Here is a 27,431-nt window from a genome sequence, read left to right on the forward strand (position 1 = left end):
CTACCTGTAGCTCTCCAAGCACATTTTTATAGACATTATAGGTTAGATCTATCTTCTGCTCAGGACTTGGGCTTTGGGAGAAAAGTCTTGCAGGCAGTAATCCCACTCTAAAGTTATCTAATCTATTCTCTCACAGGTGCTGTCATGTGGCGTAATGGAAATATATAATTATAATTTTCTTATTTAAAGTTTTAAAGAAATATATTTAAGATACTTTTCTTTATGTATAGTATGTTAGTTTTTTGGACTCATTGAAAACAGATTACCGGTGAGAGTAATTAAATGTATTTCTAACTGTGTGACTGGTACTCTCACTTTTACTTTGTGCCGGTCATCTAATAAACCTTATCTCTAAACTACTAAGGGTAATAAACTTATTTAAGCCACATTCTTATCAGTAAGATGAGGATTAAGCCTTAAGTGTTTATAAGGTCAGAGAGCCAAGATAAGGAGTCCGTCAGCTCCCAAAATGATGGAAAAGACAGAAAATCCACAGGCTGCTACTACAGCATCTCAGCTTTGTACACAAAAAAAAAGGATTCCATATTTTTAACCACCTCCCGTCCGCCCATAGACTATAAACGTCCGGGAGGTGGTTCTCCATTTCTGAATGGACGTTCCAGAACGTCTGTTCAGAAACTGCAGCTGCACGCTAATCGTGCAGCTGCAGATCGGGTTGCCCGCTGTCAGTGACGGCAGGGCAACCCAGAGAGAAGGCAGGGACAGTGCCCAGGTGTCCCTGCCTTCTGGATCACTGCATACACAGCGCTCACCGAGCGCTGTGTGTGCAGAGCAGCGCTTCCTGTTCCGGCCCGGCGGTCATGTGACTGCTGGGACCGGAGAGTGCAGGAGCTGTGTGAGGTCTTTCACAGACCTCGATCAGCCCTGCACTGAGGCTGTACAGCATCTCTGGTGGGTGCATTTCTCCTGTAACTGGGGCTACTATGTCAGCCCCAGTTACAAGAGAAATCGACAGTGAAAAAAAAGTGAAGTAAATGTCCCCCAGAGGTCTTGTATGGCCTTATGGGGGACAAAAAGTGTAAAATAAAAATAAAGTGTTAAAAAATAAAATAAAAAAAGGTTTCACGTGTAAAAAAAAAAAATTCCCCAAGTAAGGAATAAAAAAAAAAAAAAGTTAAATAGAAAAAATAAAATAGACATATTTGGTATTGCTGCGTCCGTGACTGTCGGCTCTATAAATATCTCACATCGACCCAGTCCAATAAACACCATAAAAAAAAAATAACTGTCACCTTACATCACAAAAAGTGCAACACCAAGTGATCAAAAAGGTGTATGTCCCACAAAATGGTACCAATAAAACCGTCACCTCATCCCGCAAAAAATTAGCCCCTACATAAGAAAATCTCTAAAAAAAATAGAAAAAAATATAGCTCTCAGAACATAGACACATTAAAACATATTTTTTTTTTGTTTCAAAAATGCTATTGTGCAAAACTTTATTAAATAAGAAAGTATACATATTAGGTATCGCCACGTCCGTAACAATCTGCTCTATAAAAATGTCACTTGACTGAACCCCTCAGGTAAACGCTGTAAAAATAAATAAATAAAAACTGTGCTAAAACAACCAATTTTTTGGTCACCTTGCCCAATAAAGTGTTATAATGAATGATCAAAAAATCATATGTACCCAAAAATAATACCAATAAAACTGGAACCTTATCCCCTAGTTTCCAAAATGGGGTCACTTCTTGGGAGTTTCTACTGTAAGGGTGCATCAGGGGGGCTTCAAATGGGACATGGCATCTAAAAACCATGTGGAGTTCCTTTTCTTCTGCGCCCTGCCGTGTGCCCATACAGCAGTTTATGACCACATGTGGGGTGTTTCTGTAAACCGCAGAATCTGGGTAATAAATATTGAGTTTTGTTTGGCTGTTAACCATTGATGTGTTAAAGAAAAAAAGAAAAAATTGGATTAAAATGGAAAATCTGCCAAAAAAGTGAAGTTTAAAAATTTGATCTCCATTTTCCTTTAATTCTTGTGGAACGCCTAAAGGGTTAACAAAGTTAGTAAAATCGGTTTTAAGTAACTTGAGGGGTGTAGTTTCTACAATAGGGTCATTTATGGGGGTATCCACTATGTAGGCCCCACAAAGTGACTTCAGACCTGAACTGGTCCTTTAAAAAGTGGGTTTTGGCAATTTTCTTAAAAATTTGAAGAATTGCTTCTAAACTTCTAAGCCTTCTAACGTCCTAAAAAAATAAAATAACATTTCCAAAATGATGCCAACATAAAGTAGACATATGGGGAATATTAAGTAATAAATATTTTATGAGGTATCCCTTTCTGTTCTAAAAGCAGAGAAATAAAAATTTAGAAAATTGCAAATTTTTCTACATTTTTGGTAAATTTGGGATTTTTTCATAAATAAAGGTGAAATATATTGACTCAAATTTATGACTATCATGAAGTACAATGTGTCACGAGAAAATAATCTCTGAATGACTTCGATAAGTAAAGGCGTTCCAAAGTTATTACCACAAAGTGAGATATGTCAGTTTTGCAAAATTAGGGCTGGTCAGGAAGGGGGCAAATGGCCCAGATGGGAAGTGGTTAATAAAGACCAATTGAAAAAAAAGGTTTTTAGCTCCAAAATAAGTACAATGCAATTATAATAAAAAAAATTACCCCCAAAGGTGTACATAGTCTTAACAAACCCTGGCAGCACCTGGTGACCCAGCAAATGATGTACTGCTTGATTGACACGCCACTGCTGAGGTCAGTAAATGGCCTCAGTGGCGCACATGACCCTATCTGGAAGTTTACGTGGCACTAGGGCTCAGGTGCTGCAGGTAAGTAGGAGTCTTTTAGTGGTTATAACGCACTGCAAGGGTCTGTTTGGGGGGAAAAAAACAAAAAAACAAAAAAACAAAAACAAAGCTGGACAACCCAAATAGAGGAGTTGTCAGGTTTTATGATCTTGATGACCTATCCTCAGAATAGGTCAGCAATATCAGATCAGTGGGTGTCTGATTCCAGGCACTCCAGCTGATCAGCTGTGTGAAGGGGACGTTGTGCTGATGTGGGTGCTATGTCCTCTCCATTGTTTACCTGCATGCCCTCTACACTGTATTGGTGGTGTAGTGTAAGGGTACTTTCACACTAGCGGTTTTCTTTTCCGGCACGGAGTTCCGTCATATCGGCTCAATACCGAGAAAGAACTGATCAGTTTTATCCTAATGCATTCTGAACGGAGAGAAATCCGTTCAGGATGTCATCAGTTCATTTGTAGACGTATCCAGTTGCGGATCCGTCTTACAAATGCATTGCAAGAACGTATCCGTCTCTCCGGATGTCATCCGGAGAAACTGATCCGTTATTATTTTTTTTTCACATTTTTACCGGTCTGCGCGGAAGGACGGATCCGGCATTGCGGTATTTTTAATGCCGGATCCAGCACTAATACATTTTCAATGTAAAATAATGCCGGATCCGGCATTCTGGCAACTGATCTGGAATTTTGGGCGGAGGAAATTTACTTTGTCCAAAACGCCGTTTAGTCGCATGCAGATTGCCAAATCCGTCAGGCAGTTCCTGCGACGGAACTGCTTGCCAGATCACTCTGCCGCTAGTGTGAAAGTAGCCTAATAACAGCTGTTCGACCCATTCCCTTGATCTGCCACTACAATGTAGAGGGCATGCAGCTAAACAGAAGGGACATAGCACCTGCATGAGCACTACGTCCCCTTCACACAGCTGATCAGCATGGTTGAGGGTAGGTAATCATTATCCTGAAACTGGACAACCTACAGGGCCTGCAAATAGAGTATATCAGGACATTGGAGATAGTATAATAAGTATTCTAATGTAATTGTTAAAGGGATATATATATATATATATATATTTTTTTTTTTTATTTTGTTTTTTCTTACAAAGTCTCATATTCCACTAACTTGTGCCAAAAAATACAATCTCACATGAACTCACCATACCCCTCACGGAATCCAAATGCGTAAATTTTTTTTGACATTTATATTCCAGACTTCTTCTCACGCTTTAGGTCCCCTAAAATGCCAGGGCAGTATAAATACCCCACATGTGACCCCATTTTGGAAAGAAGACACCCCAAGGTATTCCGTGAGGGGCATGGCGAGTTCATATAAAATTTTATTTTTTGTCACAAGTTAGTGGAATATGAGACTTTGTGAAAAAATAAAATATAATAATAATCATTTTCCGCTAACTTGTGCCAAAAAAAAAATATTCTAGGAACTCGCCATGCCCCTCACGGAATACCTTGGGGTGTCTTCTTTCCAAAATGGGGTCACTTGTGGGGTATTTATACTGCCCTGGCATTTTAGGGGTCCTAAAGCGTGAGAAGAAGTCTGGAATCCAAATGTCTAAAAATGCCCTCCTAAAAGGTACTCATTGGAATTTGGTCCCCTTTGCGCACCTAGGCTGCAAAAAAGTGTCACACATGTGGTATCGCCGTACTCGGGAGAAGTTCGGCAATGTGTTTTGGGGTGTATTTTTACATATACCCATGCTGGGTGAGAGAAATATCTCTGTAAAATGACAACTTTGTATAAAAAAAATGGGAAAAGTTGACTTTTACAGAGATATTTCTCTCACCCAGCATGGGTATATGTAAAAATACACCCCAAAACACATTGCCCTACTTCTCCTGAGTACGGCGATACCACATGTGTGACACTTTTTTGCAGCCTAGGTGCGTAAAGGGGCCGAAAGTCCAACGAGTACCTTTAGGCTTTACAGGGTTGCTCACAATTTAGCCCCGCCCAAAATGCCAGAACAGTAAACACACCCCACAAATGACCCCATTTCGGAAAGTAGACACCCCAAGGTATTCACTGAGGGGCATAGTGAGTCCGTGGGAGATTTTTATTTTTTTTTTGCCAGAAGTTAGCAGAAATGGAAACTTTATTTTTATTTTTTTTCCTCAGTGTCATTTTCCGCTAACTTGTGAATAAAAATTAAATCATACATGAACTCACCATGCCCCTCCGCGAATACTTTGGGGTGTCTTCTTTCTAAAATGGGGTCATTTGGGGGGTATTTATACTATCCTGGCATTCTAGAACCTCAGGAAACATGACAGGTGCTCAAAGTCAGAGCTGCTTCAAAATGCGGAAATTCACATTTTTGTACCATAGTTTGTAAACACTAACTTTTGCGCAAACCAATAAATATAGACTTATTGGATTTTTTTTTTTTTTTTTATTAACCAGAGAAAGTTAAAAATAAGCTTATTTTGAGAAAATTGCGGCCTATTTTGATTAATATCGGAAAAACAAAAAATGTCAGCAGCAATCAAATACCACCAAAAGAAAGCTGTATTTGTGAGAAGAAAAGGAGGTAAAATTCATTTGGGTGCCAAGTTGCATGACCGAGCAATAAATTGTTAAAGTTGTGAAGTGCCGATTTGTAAAAAAGGGCCTGGTCACTAGGGGGGTATAAACCCGTGGTACTTAAGTGGTTAAAGGTCTGCGCATGCGCAGACAGGAAAACTGCCTCCTTTTTGCTGGAACACTTGGTGTTAATGCATTTCAATGGAAAATAAAATCTGATCCGGCATTCCGGCTAGTGTTCCGGAATTTTGAACGGAGAAAATACTGCAGCATGCTGCGGTGTTTTCTCCGGCCAAATACCGTTAGAGTGACTGAACTGAAGACATCCTGATGCATACTGAACGGATAGCTCAGAATGCATTAGGATAAAACTAATCAGTTTTTCCGGTATTGAGCCCATAGGATGGAACTCAATACCGGAAAAGAATAACGCTAGTGTGAAAGTACCCTTAGGCTTCAGAGTGAGGAGGCGTGTCTCAGTAATCCAATCTGATTGGCTGGCAGGGAACTGCTGGCTACAGCAAGTGTGTATGTTAAGGGAGGGAAAGCAATTTAAGCAGTCTTAAGAAGATCCTCATATTGTAAATGTTTAAACAGCTGTAACGAAGGGGAAAACCTCAAGGGAAAACAGTGGTATGTGAAGAAAAAAAATTTGCTTTATGCATAATGCTGCTGCAGCAGTAACCTATGCTAACATTTTATTTTTATTTTTTAATGAGAACATGAGTTACCCTTTAAAAACCATTGGAGAGGTCCGAGTGTAGCATTTGGTATGGCTGACCGCTATCTCTGAACTTTTTGCTTCTTTAAAACCTTGTTTAGCAGTAGTTTTATAGTGTGCTAGTGGCATGGTTCTTTGGGTATTAGGGTGCAGAACTGCTTGCTGATTAATTGCCTGCCTCTTATTTTTTATTTTTCTACAGGAATTTCATGATCACAGGATTGCAGGATATAGACAAGTGTCGTCAACAGCTCCATGACATAACCGTACCCTTGGAAGTGTTTGAGTACGTTTTTCTAAACCATATCCATTCATGTAAATGTACAGCTGTCTTGAGTAATGAGTGATCTGTAAATGTTGGTGAAATATTTTCTCTGAGTACGTTATTGGCTTAATTTACGGTGCCATGACCATTCCAGTAGTTTAGTCGCCCAGTGTTTGCCTGTACATCATGGCATACTGCGGTGGTTACTGAAGTTTTCATATCGGGAATTCTTAGTTACATAAATGCCAAAGTGCTTAAAGGCGTAAATAACAGTAAACTGGGGCCATAGCGGGTCGCATAAGGGCATGATGGACTTGACCCAATTAATCTGCAGACCAAAAAAGGTACCAAAATGGTCAATGAGGTCCAGATGGTCAATCATAGCACATGGGAGGGTACGGTCCACCTCAGACATGAACAATAAGGGATCATCTGTGTATAATCCAAACCTGTCCTCCCTCTTGCCCACCCCCTTGTGTTGTGTATCATTGCGCAGTCTAGGTGTCAGAGGCTTTATTAGTATAGCGAACAGAAGGGACAAGGGGCAACTCTAGCTGGTCTGGGACTGGAGAAGGATTACCATTATCCGGGATTCCTGCCTTATGCCTCATTCACACGTCAGTGTTTTGGTCTGTGATTTCAGTCAGTGATTGTGATTCAAAACCAGGACTGGAGGCTCCAGAGATATAAGGGAAAGATCTGCATCTGTTCTGTTTAGAGCCGCACCTGGCTCACAATCGCTAATGGAAATCACTCACCAAAACATTGTGTGTGAATAAGGCATTAGGATGTTTATATAAGATAGAGATCCGACACTCAGAACCTCTAGGAGCTAGCCCCACTCAACAGAGTCAAATGCCTTACCGGTGTCCGGGGTGTGATTGACTTTTTGGTCACTTTTTTTTCAATGTTTGTGTTTATTTTTTTATTTTTTTATTTTTTTTGCAGAATGGGATAAGAATGTAAATATTTTAATAGTAGGGGTGTTTTCGCGCGTGTGGCGATGCCCATGATGTTTTGTTTTTTGTTTATGTATTTTTACTTTTATTTTGGGGAAAGGAATTTGAAAACAAAAAAATATATACACTGCTCAAAAAAATAAAGGGAACACTTAAACAACACAATGTAACTCCAAGTCAATCACACTTCTGTGAAATCAAACTGTCCACTTAGAAAGCAACACTGAGTGACAATCAATTTCACATGCTGTTGTGCAAATGGGATAGACAACAGGTGGAAATTATAGGCAATTAGCAAGACACCCCCAATAAAGGAGTGGTTCTGCAGGTGGTGACCACAGACCATTTCTCAGTTCCTATGCTTACTGGCTGATGTTTTGGTCACTTTTGAATGCTGGCGGTGCTTTCACTCTAGTGGTAGCATGAGACTGAGTCTACAACCCACACAAGTGGCTCAGGTAGTGCAGCTTATCCAGGATGGCACATCAATGCGAGCTGTGGCAAGAAGGTTTGCTGTGTCTGTCAGCATAGTGTCCAGAGCATGGAGGCGCTACCAGGAGACAGGCCAGTACATCAGGAGACGTGGAGGAGGCCGTAGGAGGGCAAAAACCCAGCAGCAGGACTGCTACCTCCGCCTTTGTGCAAGGAGGAACAGGAGGAGCCCTGCAAAATGACCTCCAGCAGGCCTCAAATGTGCATGTGTCTGCTCAAACGGTCAGAAACAGACTCCATGAGGGTAATATGAGGGCCCGACGTCCACAGGTGGGGGTTGTGCTTACAGCCCAACACCGTGCAGGACGTTTGGCATTTGCCAGAGAACACCAAGATTGGCAAATTCGCCACTGGTGCCCTGTGCTCTTCACAGATGAAAGCAGGTTCACACTGAGCACATGTGACAGACATGACAGAGTCTGGAGACGCCGTGGAGATCGTTCTGCTGCCTGCAACATCCTCCAGCATGACTGGTTTGGCATTGGGTCAGTAATGGTGTGGGGTGGCATTTCTTTGGAGGGCCGCACAGCCCTCCATGTGCTCGCCAGAGGTAGCCTGACTGCCATTAGGTACCGAGATGAGATCCTCAGACCCCTTGTGAGACCATATGCTTGTGCGGTTGGCCCTGGGTTCCTCCTAATGCAAGACAATGCTAGACCTCATGTGGCTGGAGTGTGTCAGCAGTTCCTGCAAGACGAAGGCATTGATGCTATGGACTGGCCTGCCTGTTCCCCAGACCTAAATCCAATTGAGCACATCTGGGACATCATGTGTCGCTCTATCCACCAACGTCACGTTGCACCACAGACTGTCCAGGAGTTGGCAGATGCTTTAGTCCAGGTCTGGGAGGAGATCCCTCAGGAGACCGTCCGCCACCTCATCAGGAGCATGCACAGGCGTTGTAGGGAGGTCATACAGGCACATGGAGGCCACACACACTACTGAGCCTCATTTTGACTTGTTTTAAGGACATTACATCAAAGTTGGATCAGCCTGTAGTGTGTTTTTCCACTTGAATTTTGAGTGTGACTCCAAATCCAGAGCTCCATGGGTTAAAAAATTTGATTTCCATTTTTTTATTTTTGTGTGATTTTGTTGTCAGCACATTCAACTATGTAAAGAACAAAGTATTTCAGAAGAATATTTAATTAATTCAGATCTAGGATGTGTTATTTTTGTGTTCCCTTTATTTTTTTGAGGAGTGTATATATTATACACACACACACAGTCAGGTCCATAAATATTGGGACATTGACACATTTCTAACATTTTTGGCCCTATACACCACCACAATGGATTTGAAATGAAACAAACAAGATGTGCATTTAACTGCAGACTGTCAGGATGACCGAAGAATTCTTTCCCTGGTGAAGAAAACACCCTTTACAACAGTTGGCCAGATCAAGAACACTCTCCAGGAGTGTATGTGTGTCAAAGTCAACAATCAAGAGAAGTCTTCACCAGAGTGAATACAGAGGGTTTACCACAAGATTTAAACCATTGGTGAGCCTCAAAAACAGGAAGGCCAGATTAGAGTTTGCAAAACGACATCTAAAAAAGCCTCCAAAGTTCTGGAACAACATCCTATGGACAGTTGAGACCAAGATCAACTTGTACCAGAGTGATAGGAAGAGAAGAATATGGAGAAGGAAAGGAACTGCTCATGATCCTAACAGGGCTGTGGAGTCAGAGTCGAGGAGTCGGAGGCAATTTTGGGTACCTGGAGTCGGCAAAAAATGAACAGACTCCGACACCTACTAGATTTAAATTGGAATAAAAAAAGCAAGTTTAAATGTCTCAATTCACAAAAAGTTATAATTAATTACCGTATTTTTCGCCCTATAAGACTCACCAGCCCATAAGACACACCTAGGTTTTTGAGGAGGAAAATAAGAAAAAATATATTTTGAACCAAAAGGTGTGCTTTTGGTGGGTTTTGAACTAATGGTGGTCTGTGGATGGCACTGTTATGGGGGGCATCTGTGGATGGCACTGTTATGTGGGATTATTGTGGGGGCATCTGTGGATGACACATATATATATATATATATAGCATCTTATTTGTCATCCACAGATCTCCCCCCATAAGTGTCCCTGTGTAGTGAATGGGGGCTGGCATCTGTTTCTGTAATGGCAGCGGGGCCCGGTGCTTGCTTCAATCATAAAGTGGGCGGAGCAGGCGCGTGACTTAGTGAACTACGCTACGAGCGCCCACCCGGCCTCCTGACTGCCAAGAAGTTAGTAGTAAGTAGTACAGCGCTAGATTTAAAATGATTGGAATACTTTAACAATACCCACAAGTTAGATATGATTACCGTATACTACAGTGAGCAGGGCCTGGTGTAGTAGAATACAGTGACTGCACCGGGCCCCGCTGCCATTACAGAAACAGATGCCGGCCCCCGGCCCCCAGCCCCTCCTCCCTCTCAGCCTATTTAACGGACGGTCGCAGCATTTGCCCCCATAAGACGCACTGCTATTTTCCCCCCACTTTTGCGAAAAATACGGTACTTTTCTACTGTAAGAATAAAGGCCAATGCATGCAGTGCGTCACGTTACCGCAAAACGAACACGTTAAGTGACCATGAAGAAGCATGCTTTTCATATGCTTCACTATATGGCACGCAATGCACAGTTAAGGAGCGGAAATACCTATACTTTCCATTGTGTTGTGTTCCGCTGTTACAGGGAACGCAACACCCATGGTTAACCTAGCTTCTCACTGATAACTGATTAAGTAAATATGTTTTTTGCAGGACTAGAGACACTTGTATAAGTGACGGGAATGGATAGTCAGTAGCTCAAGACTGAAGCTGTAAACCATTTGAAAAAACTGCTGTCATTCAGCTAAGGCTATAAAAACTTGTAAACTCAGATTGTTAGCTTAAACTTCAAACATGACTATGGGATTCTACTAGGGAAATCATGTTTTAAAATAAATGCCCCTTCCTGGATCCTCCCACTGCTCTATCTTCAGCAGAAGATCAGCACACAAAGGAGAAGGCAGCAGCTTCTTAGCCAGTAGTTCTGTGGTAATGACATGTATGTTGCCTTTCTTTCCTTCAAGGAATGTATAAAATACATTTGCATATTAAATACAGAGGAGTCGGGGAGTCAGTCGGAAGTAGGGATCGGCCGATATTGAGGATTTTGACAGTTATCGGCATCTATTTTGCCGATATACCGATAACGTAATGGGAACACAGAACGCGCTGCTCTCAGCGCTCTCCGTGTTCCCTCCGCAGCACAGGGGAGAAGGAAGCAGTGTCTCCCTCCCCTGTGCTGCTGCCGCCAATGAGAGGGGAGAAGACAAGAGGAGGGGAGGGGCTGCGGCCGCTGCGCCACCAATGAAGATGAGTCTTTCATTAATTCATATACAGGAGGCGGGAGCTGGCTGCAGAATCACATAGCCGGCTCCCGACCTCTATGAACGGCAGCTGCGGTCCGCGGTAGTTAACCCCTTAGGTCCCGCTCATAGAGGTCGGGAGCCGGCTATGTGATTCTGCAGCCAGCTCCCGCCTCCTGTATGTGAATGAGAGAGGTATCTTCATTGGTGGCGCAGTGCGCCCCCCCCCAGTATTAATCATTGGTGGCAGTGGCCACAGGATCCCCTCTCCCCTGATCCTCCGATCGGAGCCCCAGCAGTGTAAGCCTGGGGCTCAGATCGGTTACCATGGCAGCCAGGACGCTATTGAAGCCCTGGCTGCCATAGTCAGTAACCTTGCTGCTGTGTGCACAAAGAACAGGGCAGCAGGGACAGTGTGAGATCCTATTCACCCTGATAGATCTCTATCAGGGTGAATAGGACAAGGGTTCTAGTCCCTAAGGGGGCTAAAAGTTAGTAAAAAAAAAAAAAAAAAAAATATTAAGTATAAATGAAAAAGATTTACAAAAAAAGAAAATAATAATACACGTTAAAAATAAACATATTAATTTTCAGCAGATTTGTGTAGGAATTTTTTATTTTTTTTCTCAAAAATAAAAATACCCAGAATATCGGTATAAATTATCAGCTATCGGCCTGAAAGTTGACAAATTATCGGTATCGGCCCTAAAAAATCAATATCGGTCGATCCCTAGTCGGAAGTACCAAAAAAGGAGTCGGACAATTTATCTACCGACTCCACAGCCCTGGATCCTAAGCATACCACCTCATCAGTAAAGCATGGTGGTAGTAGTGTCATTGCGTGGGAATGTATGGCTGCCAAAGGAACTGGTTCTCTTGTATTTATTGATGATGTGACTGCTGACAAAAGCAGCAGGATGAATTCTGAAGTGTTTCAGGCAATATTATCTGCTTGTATTCAGCCAAATGCTTCAGAACTTATTGGTCGGCGCTTCACAGTGCAGACGGACAATGACCCAAAGCATACTGCAAAAGCAACCAAAGAGTTTAAGGGAAAGAAGTGGAATGTTATGCAATGGCCAAGTCAATCACCTGACCTGAATCCGATTGAGCATGCATTTCACTTGCTGAAGACAAAACTGAAGGGAAAATTCCCCAAGAACAAGCAGGAACTGTAGACAGTTGCAGTAGAGGCCTGGCAGAGCATCACCAGGGATGAAACCCAGCGTCTGGTGATGTCTATGTGTTCCAGACTTCAGGCTGTAATTGACTGCAAAAGATTTGCAACCAAGTATTAAAAAGTGAAAGTTTGATTTATGATTATTACTCTGTCCCATTACTTTTGGTTTCTTAACAAGTGGGAGGCATAAATGCAAACTGTTGTAATTCCTACACCGTTCACCTGATTTAGATGTAAATACCCTCAAATTAAAGCGGACAGTCTGCAGTTAAAGAGGACCTTTCACCAGAATAAAACATCTAAACTAACTATACAGACATGTAGAGCGGCGCCCAGGGATCCCCCTGCACTTACTGTTATACCTGGGCGCCGCTCCGTTCTCCCGGTATAGCCTCCGGTATCTTCATAGTTAGGCTCCACCCAGGGGAACCTGACTGCGTCTCTTTCTCCTATGCTTTAGCGCTGGCCAATCGCAGCGCCCAGCTCATAGCCTGAGTTTTTTTTTTCTCTCAGGCTATGAGCTGAGCGCTGCGATTGGCCAGCGCTACAGCATGGGACAATGAGACGCCGTCTGGTTCCCCTGGGTGGAGCCTAACTATGAATATACCGGGAGAACGGAGCGGCGCCCAGGGATAACAGTAAGTGCAGGGGGATCCCTGGGCGCCGCTCTACATGTCTGTATAGTTAGTTTAGATGTTTTATTCTGGTGAAAGGTCCTCTTTAACCTCCTCAGGACCGCCGTACGCAGGATTGCGTCTTTGCGGCGGTCCTGTTGTTCTGGGTGGACGCGCCGGTGCGTCCTCTCGCGAGACGCGAGATTTCGTGCATTGCCGGCCCGCGCATGCGCATCGCGGGCCGGCAAAAGTTAAAGAAATATTTCGTCACCAGCCTGCCAGCCACGATCATTGGCTGGCAGGCTGGCGATTTTCAAAAAATCAAATCAGAAGCCAGATAACAGATCATATTAGTAAATATGATCTGTTATATGGCTTCTCTGCTGGTCCTTTTCGTCGGTTGGATCCAGCAGAGGAGCAGAGATCACTGTGAGTACCCACCAACACTACACCTTAGCCCCAGATCACCCCCATCATCCTAATTAACCCCTTGATCGCCCCCTGTCAATCACTTAGTGAAAGACAAAAAGTGATCAGTGTAAACTGTCACTTTTTTTTTTCACTAGTATTGGCTGTTAGGCTTTAGGATTAGTTTAGGCCCCTTGGTTAGGTAGTTTAGCGTCAGTTAGCGCCCACCGCACCGCAGTCACTTATTCGCTGATTAGCGTATCGCTAATCAGCAGTTGTACTTTTATAGTATCTGTAAGTGATCAAAACTGATCACGGTCAGATCTATAATAGTATTAGTGTCACTTTAGTTCGCCCTCCACCCAAAACGCAGTGTTTGCCTGATCAGGCCTGATCGGTCGCCCACACGTGCGTTCACCCACGCCCGCCCCACCGCAGTGACAAAAAAAAAATTGTTTTTTGATCACTGCACATTCACTTTACACGCACTGCGGCGATAAAAAAATCAGTTTTGATATTTTTTATCAACCGCAGCGGCCTCCGGTACTTCGCTAGCCTCCCCTTTGTAAGACAGGCTTGCTTTTTTTTTCTTGGGTAGTCTCAGGGAATACCCCTAAATTTAGTAGTCCAAAATGTCAAACAGGGGGTATTCTTCTGAAGAGGCCTACAGGATTCTGACCCAGTCGGATGAGGAATGGGAACCCTCATCTGACGAATCTAGCGGGTCAGAATATAAACCTGTGGAAAGCAGTGGCTCTCTGACCCAAAGTTCGGACGAGGAGGTCCCTGGCAGCACCAGGCGTACTCGGCCCTGTGTCGCTAGACCACAGGTTGTGCAGGATCCGTTTCAAGAGCAGCAGAGTGGGGCTGTCGCTGCCGGATCACGTGGTGAGGCATACACTAGCAGCGCAGCCCTTCCTGGACCTAGTACTGCCGTACAACATGGTGACGTGGCGAGCACCAGAAGGGCAGTTGAAGCTGGTACAGTGGCACGTGCAGTAGTTACCCCGTCGCAGCCACCGCGCAGACAGGCCCGTAGAGCCCCTAGAATCCCTGAGGTGCTGGCAAACCCTGATTGGCAGTCACCAACTTCAGCCGCACCTGTAGTTCCCCCTTTCACCGCCCAGTCTGGAGTTCGGGTTGAGACGGCTCAAATCGGTTCGGCCCTGGGATTTTTTGAGCTGTTCTTGACTGTGGAGCTCTTGGACTTAGTCGTGGCAGAGACAAACCGGTATGCCACACAATTTATATCCGCCAACCCGGGGAGCTCTTATGCCCAGTCTTTCCGGTGGAAACCAGTCCAAGTTTCCGAACTTAAAATTTTTCTGGGCCTTCTCCTCAACATGGGTCTAACTAAAAAGCATGAATTGCGGTCATATTGGTCCACGAACCCAATTCATCACATGCCCATGTTCTCTGCTGCTATGTCCAGGACACGATTTGAGACCATCCTGCGTTTCCTGCATTTTAGCGACAACACCACCTCCCGTCCCAGAGGCCACCTAGCTTTTGACCGGCTCCACAAAATTCGGCCCCTCATAGACCATTTCAACCAGAAATTTGCAGATTTGTATACCCCCGAGCAAAACATCTGCGTAGACGAGTCCCTAATACATTTTACCGGGCGCCTTGGCTTCAAACAATACATCCCAAGCAAGCGTGCCCGGTATGGGGTCAAATTGTATAAGCTCTGTGAAAGGGCCACAGGCTATACCCACAAATTTCGGATCTATGAGGGAAAAGATCAGACCCTGGAGCCGGTCGGTTGCCCTGACTACCTGGGGAGCAGTGGGAAGACAGTCTGGGACTTGGTGTCACCCTTATTCGGCAAGGGGTACCATCTTTATGTGGACAATTTTTACACAAGTGTGGCCCTCTTTAGGCATTTGTTTCTAGAACGGATTTGCGCCTGTGGCACCGCGCGAACTAGTCGCGTGGGCTTCCCCCAACGGCTTGTAACCACCCGTCTTGCAAGGGGGGAGAGGGCTGCCTTGTGTAACGAAGAACTGCTCGCGGTGAAATGGAGAGACAAGCGTGATGTTTACATGCTCTCCTCCATTCACGCAGACACGACAATCCAAATTGAAAGGGCAACCCGTGTCATTGAAAAGCCCCCTCTCAGTCCACGACTATAATGCGCTCATGGGAGGGGTGGACTTCAATGACCAGATGTTGGCTCCCTATTTAGTTTCCCGCAGAACCAGACGCTGGTATAAGAAGGTGTCTGTATATTTAATTCAATTGGCTGCCTATAATAGTTTTGTTCTCTACAGTAAGGCTGGGAGAACAGGATCCTTCCTCAAATTCCAGGAAGAGATCGAGAACCTCATTTATCCAGGAGGTTCCGTGGCCCCATCCACCAGTGTAGTTAGCCGTCTACACGAGCGACATTTCCCCAGTGTCGTTGCTGGTACCTCAACCCAACCGCCACCCCGAAAAAAATGTCGTGTCTGTAGCAGGAGTGGAATAAGGCGTGACACCCGCTATTTCTGTCCTGACTGTCCTGACCACCCTGCCCTATGCTATGGAGAGTGTTTCCGGAAGTACCACACACAGGTACTCCTAGCATAGGGATCACATCTCACCAGGACAGGCACACAGGGCTATTAGGGCCCATTCACTCACAGCTGCTGCAAACCTCTCCTTTCACCTGGGATAAAGTGCATAACGCACTTCGCCACATCTTTGGGCGATTTGCGCTTTGCACATTGTCCCATGGGGAAGGAGAGGTTTGTTCTATAAAGGTAAAAAAAAAAAAAAAAAAAAAAACAGTAAGCAAAAAGGTTAATGTTCAGTTCAAAAAGTTAAAGTTTAGATGTTCTCTTCCAAAGTTAATAAAATTATTGTGTTGCGGCCTGTTTTTTTTTTTTTTTTTTTTATACCTTCCAGGTGGACCAACCGATCGACTAGCTGCAGCACTGATGTGCATTCGGACAGAAGCATTGTGCTGCTGTCAGATTACACGCAAGTCGGTGTATGCGGCGCTGCAAGACGAGATTTCTCCTCTGCAGTAAAAGATACGTTTGCCGAGGCATATGAGCTGAGGAGGTGGCGGTGTTCATATACTTTGGCAAACACTTTGTATATATATAAAAAAAAATCCCGGCAATGATTTATTCATCCACATCGATTGATGTGAATGGAGAAATCTGGTTTGCCAGGGCATACGAGCTAAGTGGGTATGGATGTTGGGCGGAGCTCCTATGTCCTGGCAGACGCCTTTCCCCTCCTTTTTCTTTTTTTGGCAGAGATTTTTTCATCCACATTGATCGATGCGAATGAAGAAATATGTGCCGTTCATTTTTTTCTTTCAGCCCAGAGGCTGAACGGAAAAAAAAAAATCTCATTACCCGTATGCTCAATATAAGGAGAATAGCAGAAACTCCTAATGCTGGGCATACATGTAATGATTGCGGAGACCCTCAAATGCCAGGGCAGTATAAACACCCCACAAATAACACCATTTTGGAAAGAAGACACCCCAAGGTATTCGCTGAGGGGCATATTGAGTCCATGAAAGATTGAAATTTTTGTCCCAAGTTAGTGGAAAGGGAGACTTTGTGAGGAAAAAAATCAAAAAAATCAATTTCCGCTAACTTGTGCCAAAATTTTTTTTTTTCTATGAACTCGCCATGCCTCTCATTGAATACCTTGGGGTGTCTTCTTTCCAAAATGGGGTCACATGTGGGGTATTTATACTGCCCTGGCATTTTAGGGGCCCCAAAGCGTGAGAAGAAGTCTGGTATCCAAATGTCTAAAAATGCCCTCCTAAAAGGAATTTGGGCCCCTTTGCCCACCTAGGCTGCAAAAAAGTGTCACACATGTGGTATCTCCGTATTCAGGAGAAGTTGGGGAATGTGTTTTGGGGTGTCATTTTGCATATACCCATGCTGGGTGAGATAAATATCTTGGTCAAATGCCAACTTTGTATAAAAAAATGGGAAAAGTTGTCTTTTGCCAAGATATTTCTCTCACCCAGCATGGGTATATGTAAAATGACACCCCAAAACACATTCCCCAACTGCTCCTGAATACGGAGATACCACAGGTGTGACACTTTTTTGCAGCCTAGGTGGGCAAAGGGGCCCACATTCCAAAGAGCACCTTTCGGATTTCACAGGTCATTTACCTACTTACCACACATTTGGGCCCCTGGAAAATGCCAGGGCAGTATAACTACCCCACAAGTGACCCCATTTTGGAAAGAAGACACCCCAAGGTATTCGCTGATGGGCATAGCGAGTTCCTAGAATTTTTTTTTTTTTGTCACAAGTTAGTGGAAAATGATTTTTTTTTTTAAATTTATTTTTTTTTTTCTTACAAAGTCTCATATTCCACTAACGTGTGACAAAAAATAAAAACTTCCATGAACTCACTATGCCCATCAGCGAATACCTTGGGGTGTCTTCTTTCCAAAATGGGGTCACTTGTGGGGTAGTTATACTGCCCTGGCATTCTAGGGGCCCAAATGTGTGGTAAGGAGTTTGAAATCAAATTCTGTAAAAAATGGCTTGTGAAATCCGAAAGGTGCTCTTTGGAATGTGGGCCCCTTTGCCCACCTAGGCTGCAAAAAAGTGTCACACCTGTGGTATCTCCGTATTCAGGAGCAGTTGGGGAATGTGTTTTGGGGTGTCATTTTACATATACCCATGCTGGGTGAGAGAAATATCTTGGTCAAATGCCAACTTTGTATAAAAAAATTGGAAAAGTTGTCTTTTGCCAAGATATATCTCTCACCCAGCATGGGTATATGTAAAATGACACCCCAAAACACATTCCCCAACTTCTCCTGAATACGGAGATACCACATGTGTGACACTTTTTTGCAGCCTAGGTGGGCAAAGGGGCCCACATTCCAAAGAGCACCTTTTGGATTTCACCAGTCATTTTTTACAGAATTTGATTTCAAACTCCTTACCACACATTTGGGCCTCTAGAATGCCAGGGCAGTATAACTACCCCACAAGTGACCCCATTTTGGAAAGAAGACACCCGAAGGTATTCCGTGAGGGGCATGGCGAGTTCCTAGAATTTTTTATTTTTTGTCACAAGTTTGTATGAAAAAAAAAAAAAATCATCATTTTCCACTAAGTCTCATATTCCACTAACTTGTGACAAAAAATAAAAACTTCCATGAACTCACTATGCCCATCAGCGAATACCTTGGGGTCTCTTCTTTCCAAAATGGGGTCACTTGTGGGGTAGTTATACTGCCCTGGCATTCTAGGGACCCAAATGTGTGGTAAGGAGTTTGAAATCAAATTCTGTAAAAAATGACCAGTGAAATCCGAAAGGTGCTCTTTGGAATATGGGCCCCTTTGCCCACCTAGGCTGCAAAAAAGTGTCACACATGTGGTATCTCCGTACTCAGGAGAAGTTGGGGAATGTGTTTTGGGGTGTCATTTTACATATACCCATGCTGGGTGAGAGAAATATCTTGGCAAAAGACAACTTTTCCCATTTTTTTTTTATACAAAGTTGGCATTTGACCAAGATATTTCTCTCACCCAGCATGGGTATATGTAAAAAGACACCCCAAAACACATTCCTCAACTTCTCCTGAATACAGAGATACCAGATGTGACACTTTTTTGCAGCCTAGGTGGGCAAAGGGGCCCATATTCCAAAGAGCACCTTTCGGATTTCACTGGTCATTTTTTACAGAATTTGATTTCAAACTCCTTACCACACATTTGGGCCCCTAGAATGCCAGGGCAGTATAACTACCCCACAAGTGACCCCATTTTGGAAAGAAGAGACCCCAAGGTATTCGCTGATGGGCATAGTGAGTTCATAGAACTTTTTTTTTTTTTTGTCACAAGTTAGTGGAATATGAGACTTTGTAAGAAAAAAATAAAAATCATCATTTTCCGCTAACTTGTGACAAAAAATAAAAAGTTCTATGAACTCACTATGCCCATCAGCAAATACCTTAGGGTGTGTACTTTCCGAAATGGGGTCATTTGTGGGGTGTTTCTACTGTCTGGGCATTGTAGAACCTCAGGAAACATGACAGGTGCTCAGAAAGTCAGAGCTGCTTCAAAAAGCGGAAATTCACATTTTTGTACCATAGTTTGTAAACGCTATAACTTTTACCCAAACCATTTTTTTTTTACCCAAACATTTTTTTTTTTTTATCAAAGACCTGTAGAACAATAAATTTAGAGCAAAATTTATATATGGATCTTGTTTTTTTTGCAAAATTTTACAACTGAAAGTGAAAAATGTCATTTTTTTGCAAAAAAATCTTTAAATTTCGATGAATAACAAAAAAAGTTAAAATGTCAGCAGCAATGAAATACCACCAAATGAAAGCTCTATTAGTGAGAAGAAAAGGAGGCAAAATTCATTTGGGTGGTAAGTTGCATGACCGAGCAATAAACGGTGAAAGTAGTGTAGGTCAGAAGTGTAAAGTGGCCTGGTCTTTCAGGGTGTTTAAGCACTGGGGGCTGAGGTGGTTAAAGCACATCTTGTTTGTTTCATTTCAAGTCCATTGTGGTGGTGTATAGAGCCAAAAATGTTAGAATTGTCATGTCCCAATATTTATGGACCTGACTGTATATGATTTATTATTTTTTGTAGATGGGGGGGGGGGGGGGGTGTATGGTAGAGAGGGCTGCTTTAAAATGGTATATCTCAGGCTGTGTAGCTAGGTCTTATTTTAAAGCTAACAATCTAAGCTTTAAAACCAGACTGGTATTGTGGTGAGAGCATCTCTCACTGGGACCTGTCTAAGTTTTAGGCCTCATGCACACGACCGTTGTTTGGGTCCGCATCCGAGCCGCCGCTCTGATGCGGACCCATTCTCTTCAATGGGGCCGCAAAAGATGCGGACAGCACTCCGTGTGTTGTCCGCATCTGTGGCTCTGTTCCGCGGCCCCGTTAAAAATAAATATAACCTGTCCTATTCTTGTCCGCGCTTTGCGGACAAAAATAGGCATTTATATTGCCGGCTTCCGTTCTGCAAATTGCGGAAGGCAACACGGGCGGCTTCAGTTTTTGCGGAACCAGAGTTTGCGCACCGCAAAAAAACAGGTCGTGTGCATGAGGCCTTATTGTGGCTAGCTGCTAAGCTGCTTGAGATACAGCCATCAGTGGCAAGGGTGTTTGAGATGCATCATTCACTACCGAAGTCCACTCGGGTTGGCATGTATGTCCTGTTCAGAATAACATGGGGTTGCCAGTAATATGGCTGCACATCTTATTTCACTGTAATTAAGCAGAAAAATGGGATGATTTATCAAAATTCTAACATGACATAGCAACCAAATTGTTTTTTTTTTTTTTTTTAATATGGCCTTTGAGAGCTGGAAGCTGACCTATAGCTATGGACAGCTGCTCAACTTTTCTTTTGCACATTTAAAAATACCTGGTCAAATGTGGACATGGCATCTGAGGTTAAAAACTGGGAGCGCGCGCTCCTGGCTGTGCACCGGCTCCCTCTAAGTGGGGATCGGGGGAGCAGGATGGTGTGGCAGCCTCGGTCCTCCTGAATAATCCGAGGCTGCCACACATTTGTTCCTATGGAGAGCTCCATAGGAACGCAGTAAAATTAGTCTATTCAAGAAGCAATGTGATTGCGTGCTCAAGTTCCCTAGAGGTACTATTAAAACGTTTTTAAAAACGTATTTATTCCATGTGGCAAACGGCAAAAGTCTAAATGGTTGATTTTCCGTTTTTTGTTTGCTTTACCTTACACAAATAATGAATAGAAAGTGATCAGTCACACACCCCAAAAAATGGTATTGGTGAAAAATATTGTCCTGCAAAAAATTAACCCTTGCACAGCTTCGTACACATAAAAGTAATAATAGTGGTCAGAATATGGCAATGCAAAGAAAGAAAAATTCCAAAGTTTATTATATTTTTTTTTTTCCAGTGTTAAAATGCCAAAAAAAATATACAAAGGTGATGTTGTAATTGTACTGACACAGAGAATGAACATAAGTCACTTTTGTCGCATAGGCAAAACAAAAAAAAAAATGGAAAATCGCCTCAGTTAAAGTTTATAAACCTATTTTCCAAATCTATTGATCCCTGAAATGCTCTGAAATAGAGCACTTACAAATATGCAAAATGATCTTTGCCCTTTTTAGTTTGATTTACTGTTTTATTTCTTGTTTGAAATGATTTGTGAATGTGGGTTTTTATATTCTGTTGTAGCCCCTGTTTCTTAGTCTGCAGCTGCACTATTGTTTGGTAATATGAAGTCATTGGAAAATTAACAGGAACATCTTTTAGCATTGATATTGAAGGCTGTTTTCAAGGGCTACACATTTGAAATGCCTTTTTTGTTTTCTAGCTACATTGATCAAGGCCGAAATCCTCAACTTTACACAAAAGAATGTTTGGAAAGAGCATTAGCTAAAAATGAGCAAGTTAAAGGGAAAATAGATACAATGAAGGTAAGTTGATAACTTCTCTCTAGACCATAAAGTGTAAGGGAGGTTTCATACAGTGTATTTAGACAGGGAAACGTGGACCAGGGGATTACAGGTAAAAGGAGTTTTCTGGGATTAGTGTGGGTTTTAACAGATATGCTCATGTATGTATTCCCCAGACCCATGATGCACTTCTTCCTTCTTTGCTTCAGCACCGCCCCTAACCACACCCAGATGGTTACATGCCCTTCCCTATCATGGTGCCTTGCTGCTTTGACACGCCCATGGACATAACATCAAAGGAAATAGATCATAGTGAACACAGCCCAGAATGGGAGATGGTAGCAATAAATGGATATGAAATACCTTACAAAATCAAAACTAAGTTCATAAAGTATTATTTTATAGGATATTGATGGAAAACAGAAAACCCTTTTAAAGGGATATTCCAGAATCTTGTCATTGAAGTGAATGGGAGCATCACTGCAGTGGCCAGCTGTGTCCACTACACAGTGGAAGGAGCTGTTTTTTGGGTGCCAAAGCTAGACTGAAACAGCTGATCGCCAGGGTTGTGGGACCTTCTTCAGTTAGATATTGATGGCCATCAATGGCAAAATCCTGGGATACCCCTTTAAAATACATCAGATTTTTCACAGCAGCTTGGGATGTACCATCTGTTGGTTAGCCTAGTTTGTGGCAGTTTTTTACAGCAGTATTTTGTTGCATTTTAGGCCCCACACTCATTTTGATCCATTCTAAAAGGACTGAAGAAAACCTAGTTGCCCTAAATTGCTTTTTAACAGATTCAAGATTAAATAGCCTCTTAGCCTCAATCATTTAGGAAAGACCAGGTGATGCAAATTTCAAAGCCTTATAAATACCCAGACTTCTCTAACCTTGTCCCAGAAAAAGGCAGTTATGGGTTCTTCTAAGCAGTTGCCTAACCTTCTGAAAATAGTTGAGGCTCGCAAAACAGGAGAAGACTAAGAATATACCAAAGCGTTTTTAGGTTGCTATTTCCTCAGTTTGAAAATGGCATTTAACAGGAACAGTGGAGGTCAAAAGAAGCTCTGGAACAACAAGAAAATTTCAGACAGCTGCTTGTAGGATTGTGAGAGGCAAATTGGAACCCCCGCTTGACTGCAGTAGACCTTCAGGAAGATTTAGCAGACTCTGGAGTTGTGGTACCTTGTTGTTACTGTTCAGCAACAGCAAAAATATGGCCTTCATGGAAGAGTCATCAGAAGAAAACCTCACCTGCTTCCTCAACACAAAATTCAGCGTCGGAAGTTTTGAAAAGAACATCAAAACAAGTCCTGTGGACCGATGAGGTTAACATAGAAGCCTTTGGCAACAATTGGCAAAGTTTTTTGTTTTTAGATTAAAAAAGGGCACAGAATTTCATGGAAAGAACACCTCTCCAACCATAAGTATGGGGGTAGATCATTCATGCTTTGTGGTTTTGTTGCAGCCAATGGGGAGAGGGAAAAATGGATTCAATGAAATTGAACTGTAAAAAAGAAAAAGCTGAAGTTGAAAAGAGGATGGCTTCTACGAATAGATAATGATCCTAAACACAACTCAAAATCCACAATAGACTACCTCAAAAGGCGCAAGCTGGAGGTTTTACTATGGCCCTCTCAGTCTCCTGATCTGTAGATCATTGAAAATCTGTGGATGTTCCTCAAAAGATCAGTGTCAGTGCATGCAAGACTGTCCAGGAATTTCACAGAACTGGAAGAATGGATGAAAATCCTTTAAGCAAGAGTTGAGACTCTTGGCTGGCCACAAAGTGTTTAAGCTGTGATACTTGCCAAAGGTGGTGCTACTAAGTACTTACTAACCATGCAGGGTGCCCAATGTTTTGGTTTAGGCCCCTTTTGTCATCTCAAAAATTTAAAATATGAAAAAAAAAGTTTTTGATTACAATACAAAAGTAACATTTTGTCTTTTAACTTGCTTAACTGTTCACAGTAACAGTAATTTTGACCAGGGGTGCCAAAACTTTTGCCTACCATCGTATGTATTTGGAATACCACAACAGTGGCAGTATTGCTGTATCCCCCCCCAAGAAAAAGTTAATAAAGGTTAATCAGTCAGTAAGTTGTGTACACCAAAATGTTGCCATTAAAAACTACAACTTGCCCCACAAAAAGCAAGCCTTCCTCTGGCTACATCGATGGAAAAAATAAGTTGCAAAATTGCGGAAAAAAATAAATAAATCACTTGGTCATTAATGCCCAAAACAGGGGGTTAAGGAAAGTATCATAACTCTAGAACGGAGCCTCCGATTAAGAGAAACAGTTTTAATCAGGTGAACAATGGCTATGTGTCTTGGATAGGGAGGTTGCTGGTGAAAGATTCCCTTTAAAACAGACTGTTGGGGTTAAGTACCGTGTAACTCTCCATTTTGTCTGCAGCTGTTCTAAAATGGAAATTCTCACTTAGACAGCAGTTCTTAGCATTTGTAGCTGATTGCATCTGTTCCCTTATCCTTGGGGGATCCAGAAGATGAAAAAGACAGATATCATTGAAATCTGGAGAGTTTGCCACTTCAAATGGGAACAGCACTGGCAGCAAGTCTGTAACCTACATCTACCATTACTACTACCTGCTACCTCATTAACTTTGTAACCACCCACATTACTCATAAGCCCAGAAAGGGCAGGAATATATGAGTAAAATACAAGCTATATTAAATATTTTCCCATACTACTGTGTCAATCTACTCTGCTTCCCTCTACTCTATTACATGCTGTCTGCAGATTGGACCACATGTTCTTGGTGAGAAGTTTGTTTCCATTTGGACGACCTCTTCTTAGAGTGAATTCACACAGGATGGTGTTGATGTAAAATACAAGGCAAGTGGATGAGATTTCACAAAAATCTCATCCACATGCCGTGGAAGATTCTTTATGGGATTTAACCTGTGGTATCTGCTTTAAATACTGCTGCATGTCTGTTCTTTTGCAGATTGTTTTATTTATTTTTGTTAGTTTTTTTTACAGCTTTTTATCCATTAACTTCAATGGGGAAAAGAAAATATGCCATGTTGTGATTAAAGGGAACCGGTCACCTGTATTTTGGGTATAGAGCTGAGGACATGGGTTGCTAGATGGCCACTAGCACATCCGCAATACCCAGTCCCCATAGCTCTGTGTGCTTTTATTGTATAAAAAAAACGATTTGATACATATGAAAATTTAAGATTGATTTCCGAAGAAAAATCTGTGCTACTGTGTATGGATTTGTCTTGGGGATTTTCTGCTGAAAGAAAATCTGACTTGCATTTGGAATGAAAGTGATTGAACGATACTTGCCTGTGGCTTCTCTGACCCCCAAGAATCCATGTTATTGCTTAGGGCTCTATGTAGTCACCCTGCTGAAGGACTTAGATCAGAATGTATTACACTGTCACATTAAAGGGTTACTGTCACTAGAATTTTCACTATTAAGGCTACTTTCAGACTAGCGTTCAGAGAGGATCCGTCTGGTGTCTCCTATAATGCAGACGTTTGGATCCGTTCAGAACGGATCCGTCTGCATTATAGTTTAGAAAAAATTCTAAGTCTGAAAGTTGTTCAGACGGATCCGTCCAGACTTTACATTGAAAGTCAATGGGGAACGGATCTGTTTGAAAATTGAGCCATATTGTGTCAACTTCAAACGGATCCGTCCCCATTGACTTACATTGTAAGTCTGGAAGGATCCGTTTGCCTCCGCACGGCCAGGCGGACACCCGAACGCTGCAAGCAGCGTTCAGGTGTCCGCGAGCGGAGCGGAGGCTGAACGCTGCCAGACTGATGCATTCTGAGCGGATCCGCATCCACTCAGAATGCATTGGTAGCTGGACGGATGCGTTCGGGGCCGCTTGTGAGCCCCTTCAAACGGAGCTCACAAGCGGAGCCCCGACGCTAGTGTGAAAGTAGCCTAAACTGGCTGACATTAGCAATGTGCTAATGTCAGCTGCACCTAACTATGCTATTCTTGTGATTATTCATGCCCCGTTACTGTAGAATTCTTACTTTTTATAGTATGCAAATTAGCCTTTGGGAGCCAGGAGGGGGAGGCGTTGCGCTGCTCCTAGAGGCTCAGTTCTCCCACCTCATTACACGCCCTCCAAGTCTTAATTGACAGGGCCAGGCAGCGTTCGCATCCTCCTGCCGAGCCTGTGCTCTGGGGAAATCTCCCGACGTTCAGTATTCGACGCAGGCGCGGTGAGGAAGCTGGCAGTCGGCAAGCGTCCTTCCCTACTCCTAGAGGCTAATTTGCATACTATAAATGTAAGAATTCTGCAGTAACGGGGCATGAATAATCACAAGAATAGCAGAGTTAGGTGCAGCTGACATCGGCCAGTTTAATAGTGAAAATTCTAGTGACCGAAACCTTTTGGGGGTCATTTATCAAACTGTGTAAAGTAGAACTGGCTTAGCTGCTCATAGCAACCAATTAGATTCCTCCTTTTCATTTTCCAAAGGAGCTGTCCATAATGAAAGGTGGAGCCTGATTGGTTGCTATTGCTATGACCCCCTTTAAGTCTTCCAGGGGTGAAACCACAATTTCCAGATGCTATGGCTCAGAGTACGGTCCAGAGCACCACCAAAATGTATGTGTAAGTACGCAATCAGAAACTGAATATGGAAGGGACTAGTTTGCTTGTTAATATTTAGAATTTTTGGTTATGAACAAAGGGTTATTGCCCTTGAAATGTTTGATTTCTAACAGTTGTTTTTTGTTTTTGTTTTGTCTTCTGCAGAAATTTAAAAGCCTTTTAATCCAAGAGTTAAGCAAGGTTTTTCCTGAAGATATGGCTAAATACAAGGCAGTCCGAGGAGAAGAGCAGCCGCCCTCGTAATAACTTCACATGATATAAACTGAATTTACATGTGTAAGATTCCAGCCATGGTCTGAGGGACTATCACTAGAAGATCTCTTGTGATAAGACATTTCTCACCACTCATTGCCTGGAATTTAGAGGAATGAACAGATATGTACGTGCCATACCGACTGTAATGTTGAGTGAATGGTGCTGGTTCTTGCCATAAAGGGTTCTTCCAAACCCACACAGCACTAAATTCAAGTGAAATCAAGACAAATAAGTTATTGGATATTTTTGAGTTCTTGGTCTACAAGATGTAGGTGGGGCAGAGGAGGGGGCAACTCGTGTTTCCACTTAAGGATTAAAGGATTATATTTTTGGCATTGGTTTGTCATGGATGGGGGCCTACATAATATATTGTTTAAATCAGAACTGATGTAAATTACACGTTAGAGGTTATCCACATTATTTTTTTATTGTCCCACTTTAATATGATATAGCAGTTTAACCACTTCCCATCTGGGCCATTTGCCCCCTTCCTGACCAGGCCTAATTTTGCAAAACTGACATCTCGCTTTATGTGGTAATAACTTTGGAACGCCTTTACTTATCCAAGTCATTCAGAGACTGTTTTCTCGTGACACATTGTACTTCATGATAGTCATAAATGTGAGTCAATATATTTCACCTTTATTTATGAAAAAAACACAAATTTAACAAATTTTGAAAAATTCGCAATTTTCTAAATTTCAATTTCTCTGCTTTTAAAACAGTGATACCTCATAAAATATTTATTACTTAACATTACCCATATGTCTACTTTATGTTGGCATCATTTTGGAAATGTCATTTTATTTTTTTAGGACGTTAGAAGTTTCTAAGCAATTCTTCAAATTTTTTTAAAGAAAATTG

General features: G+C 42.6%; 1 protein-coding gene across 1 annotated transcript in view; it reads left to right on the plus strand.

Moving 5' to 3' along the window:
• MED10 (mediator complex subunit 10) overlaps window positions 1-26,808 on the plus strand; it is a 42,317-nt gene extending 15,509 nt beyond the window's left edge. The window contains exons 2-4 of the mRNA XM_040432141.1: window positions 6,258-6,341; window positions 21,622-21,724; window positions 26,457-26,808. Coding sequence (XP_040288075.1) covers window positions 6,258-6,341; window positions 21,622-21,724; window positions 26,457-26,555 — 286 coding nt within the window. The 3' untranslated portion in view covers window positions 26,556-26,808. The remainder of the gene's footprint in view (window positions 1-6,257; window positions 6,342-21,621; window positions 21,725-26,456) is intronic.
• Window positions 26,809-27,431: the final 623 nt, after the last annotated feature.

This window comes from Bufo bufo, chromosome 5 (assembly GCF_905171765.1).
Source record: "Bufo bufo chromosome 5, aBufBuf1.1, whole genome shotgun sequence".
In the NCBI taxonomy this organism is placed as follows: domain Eukaryota; kingdom Metazoa; phylum Chordata; class Amphibia; order Anura; family Bufonidae; genus Bufo; species Bufo bufo.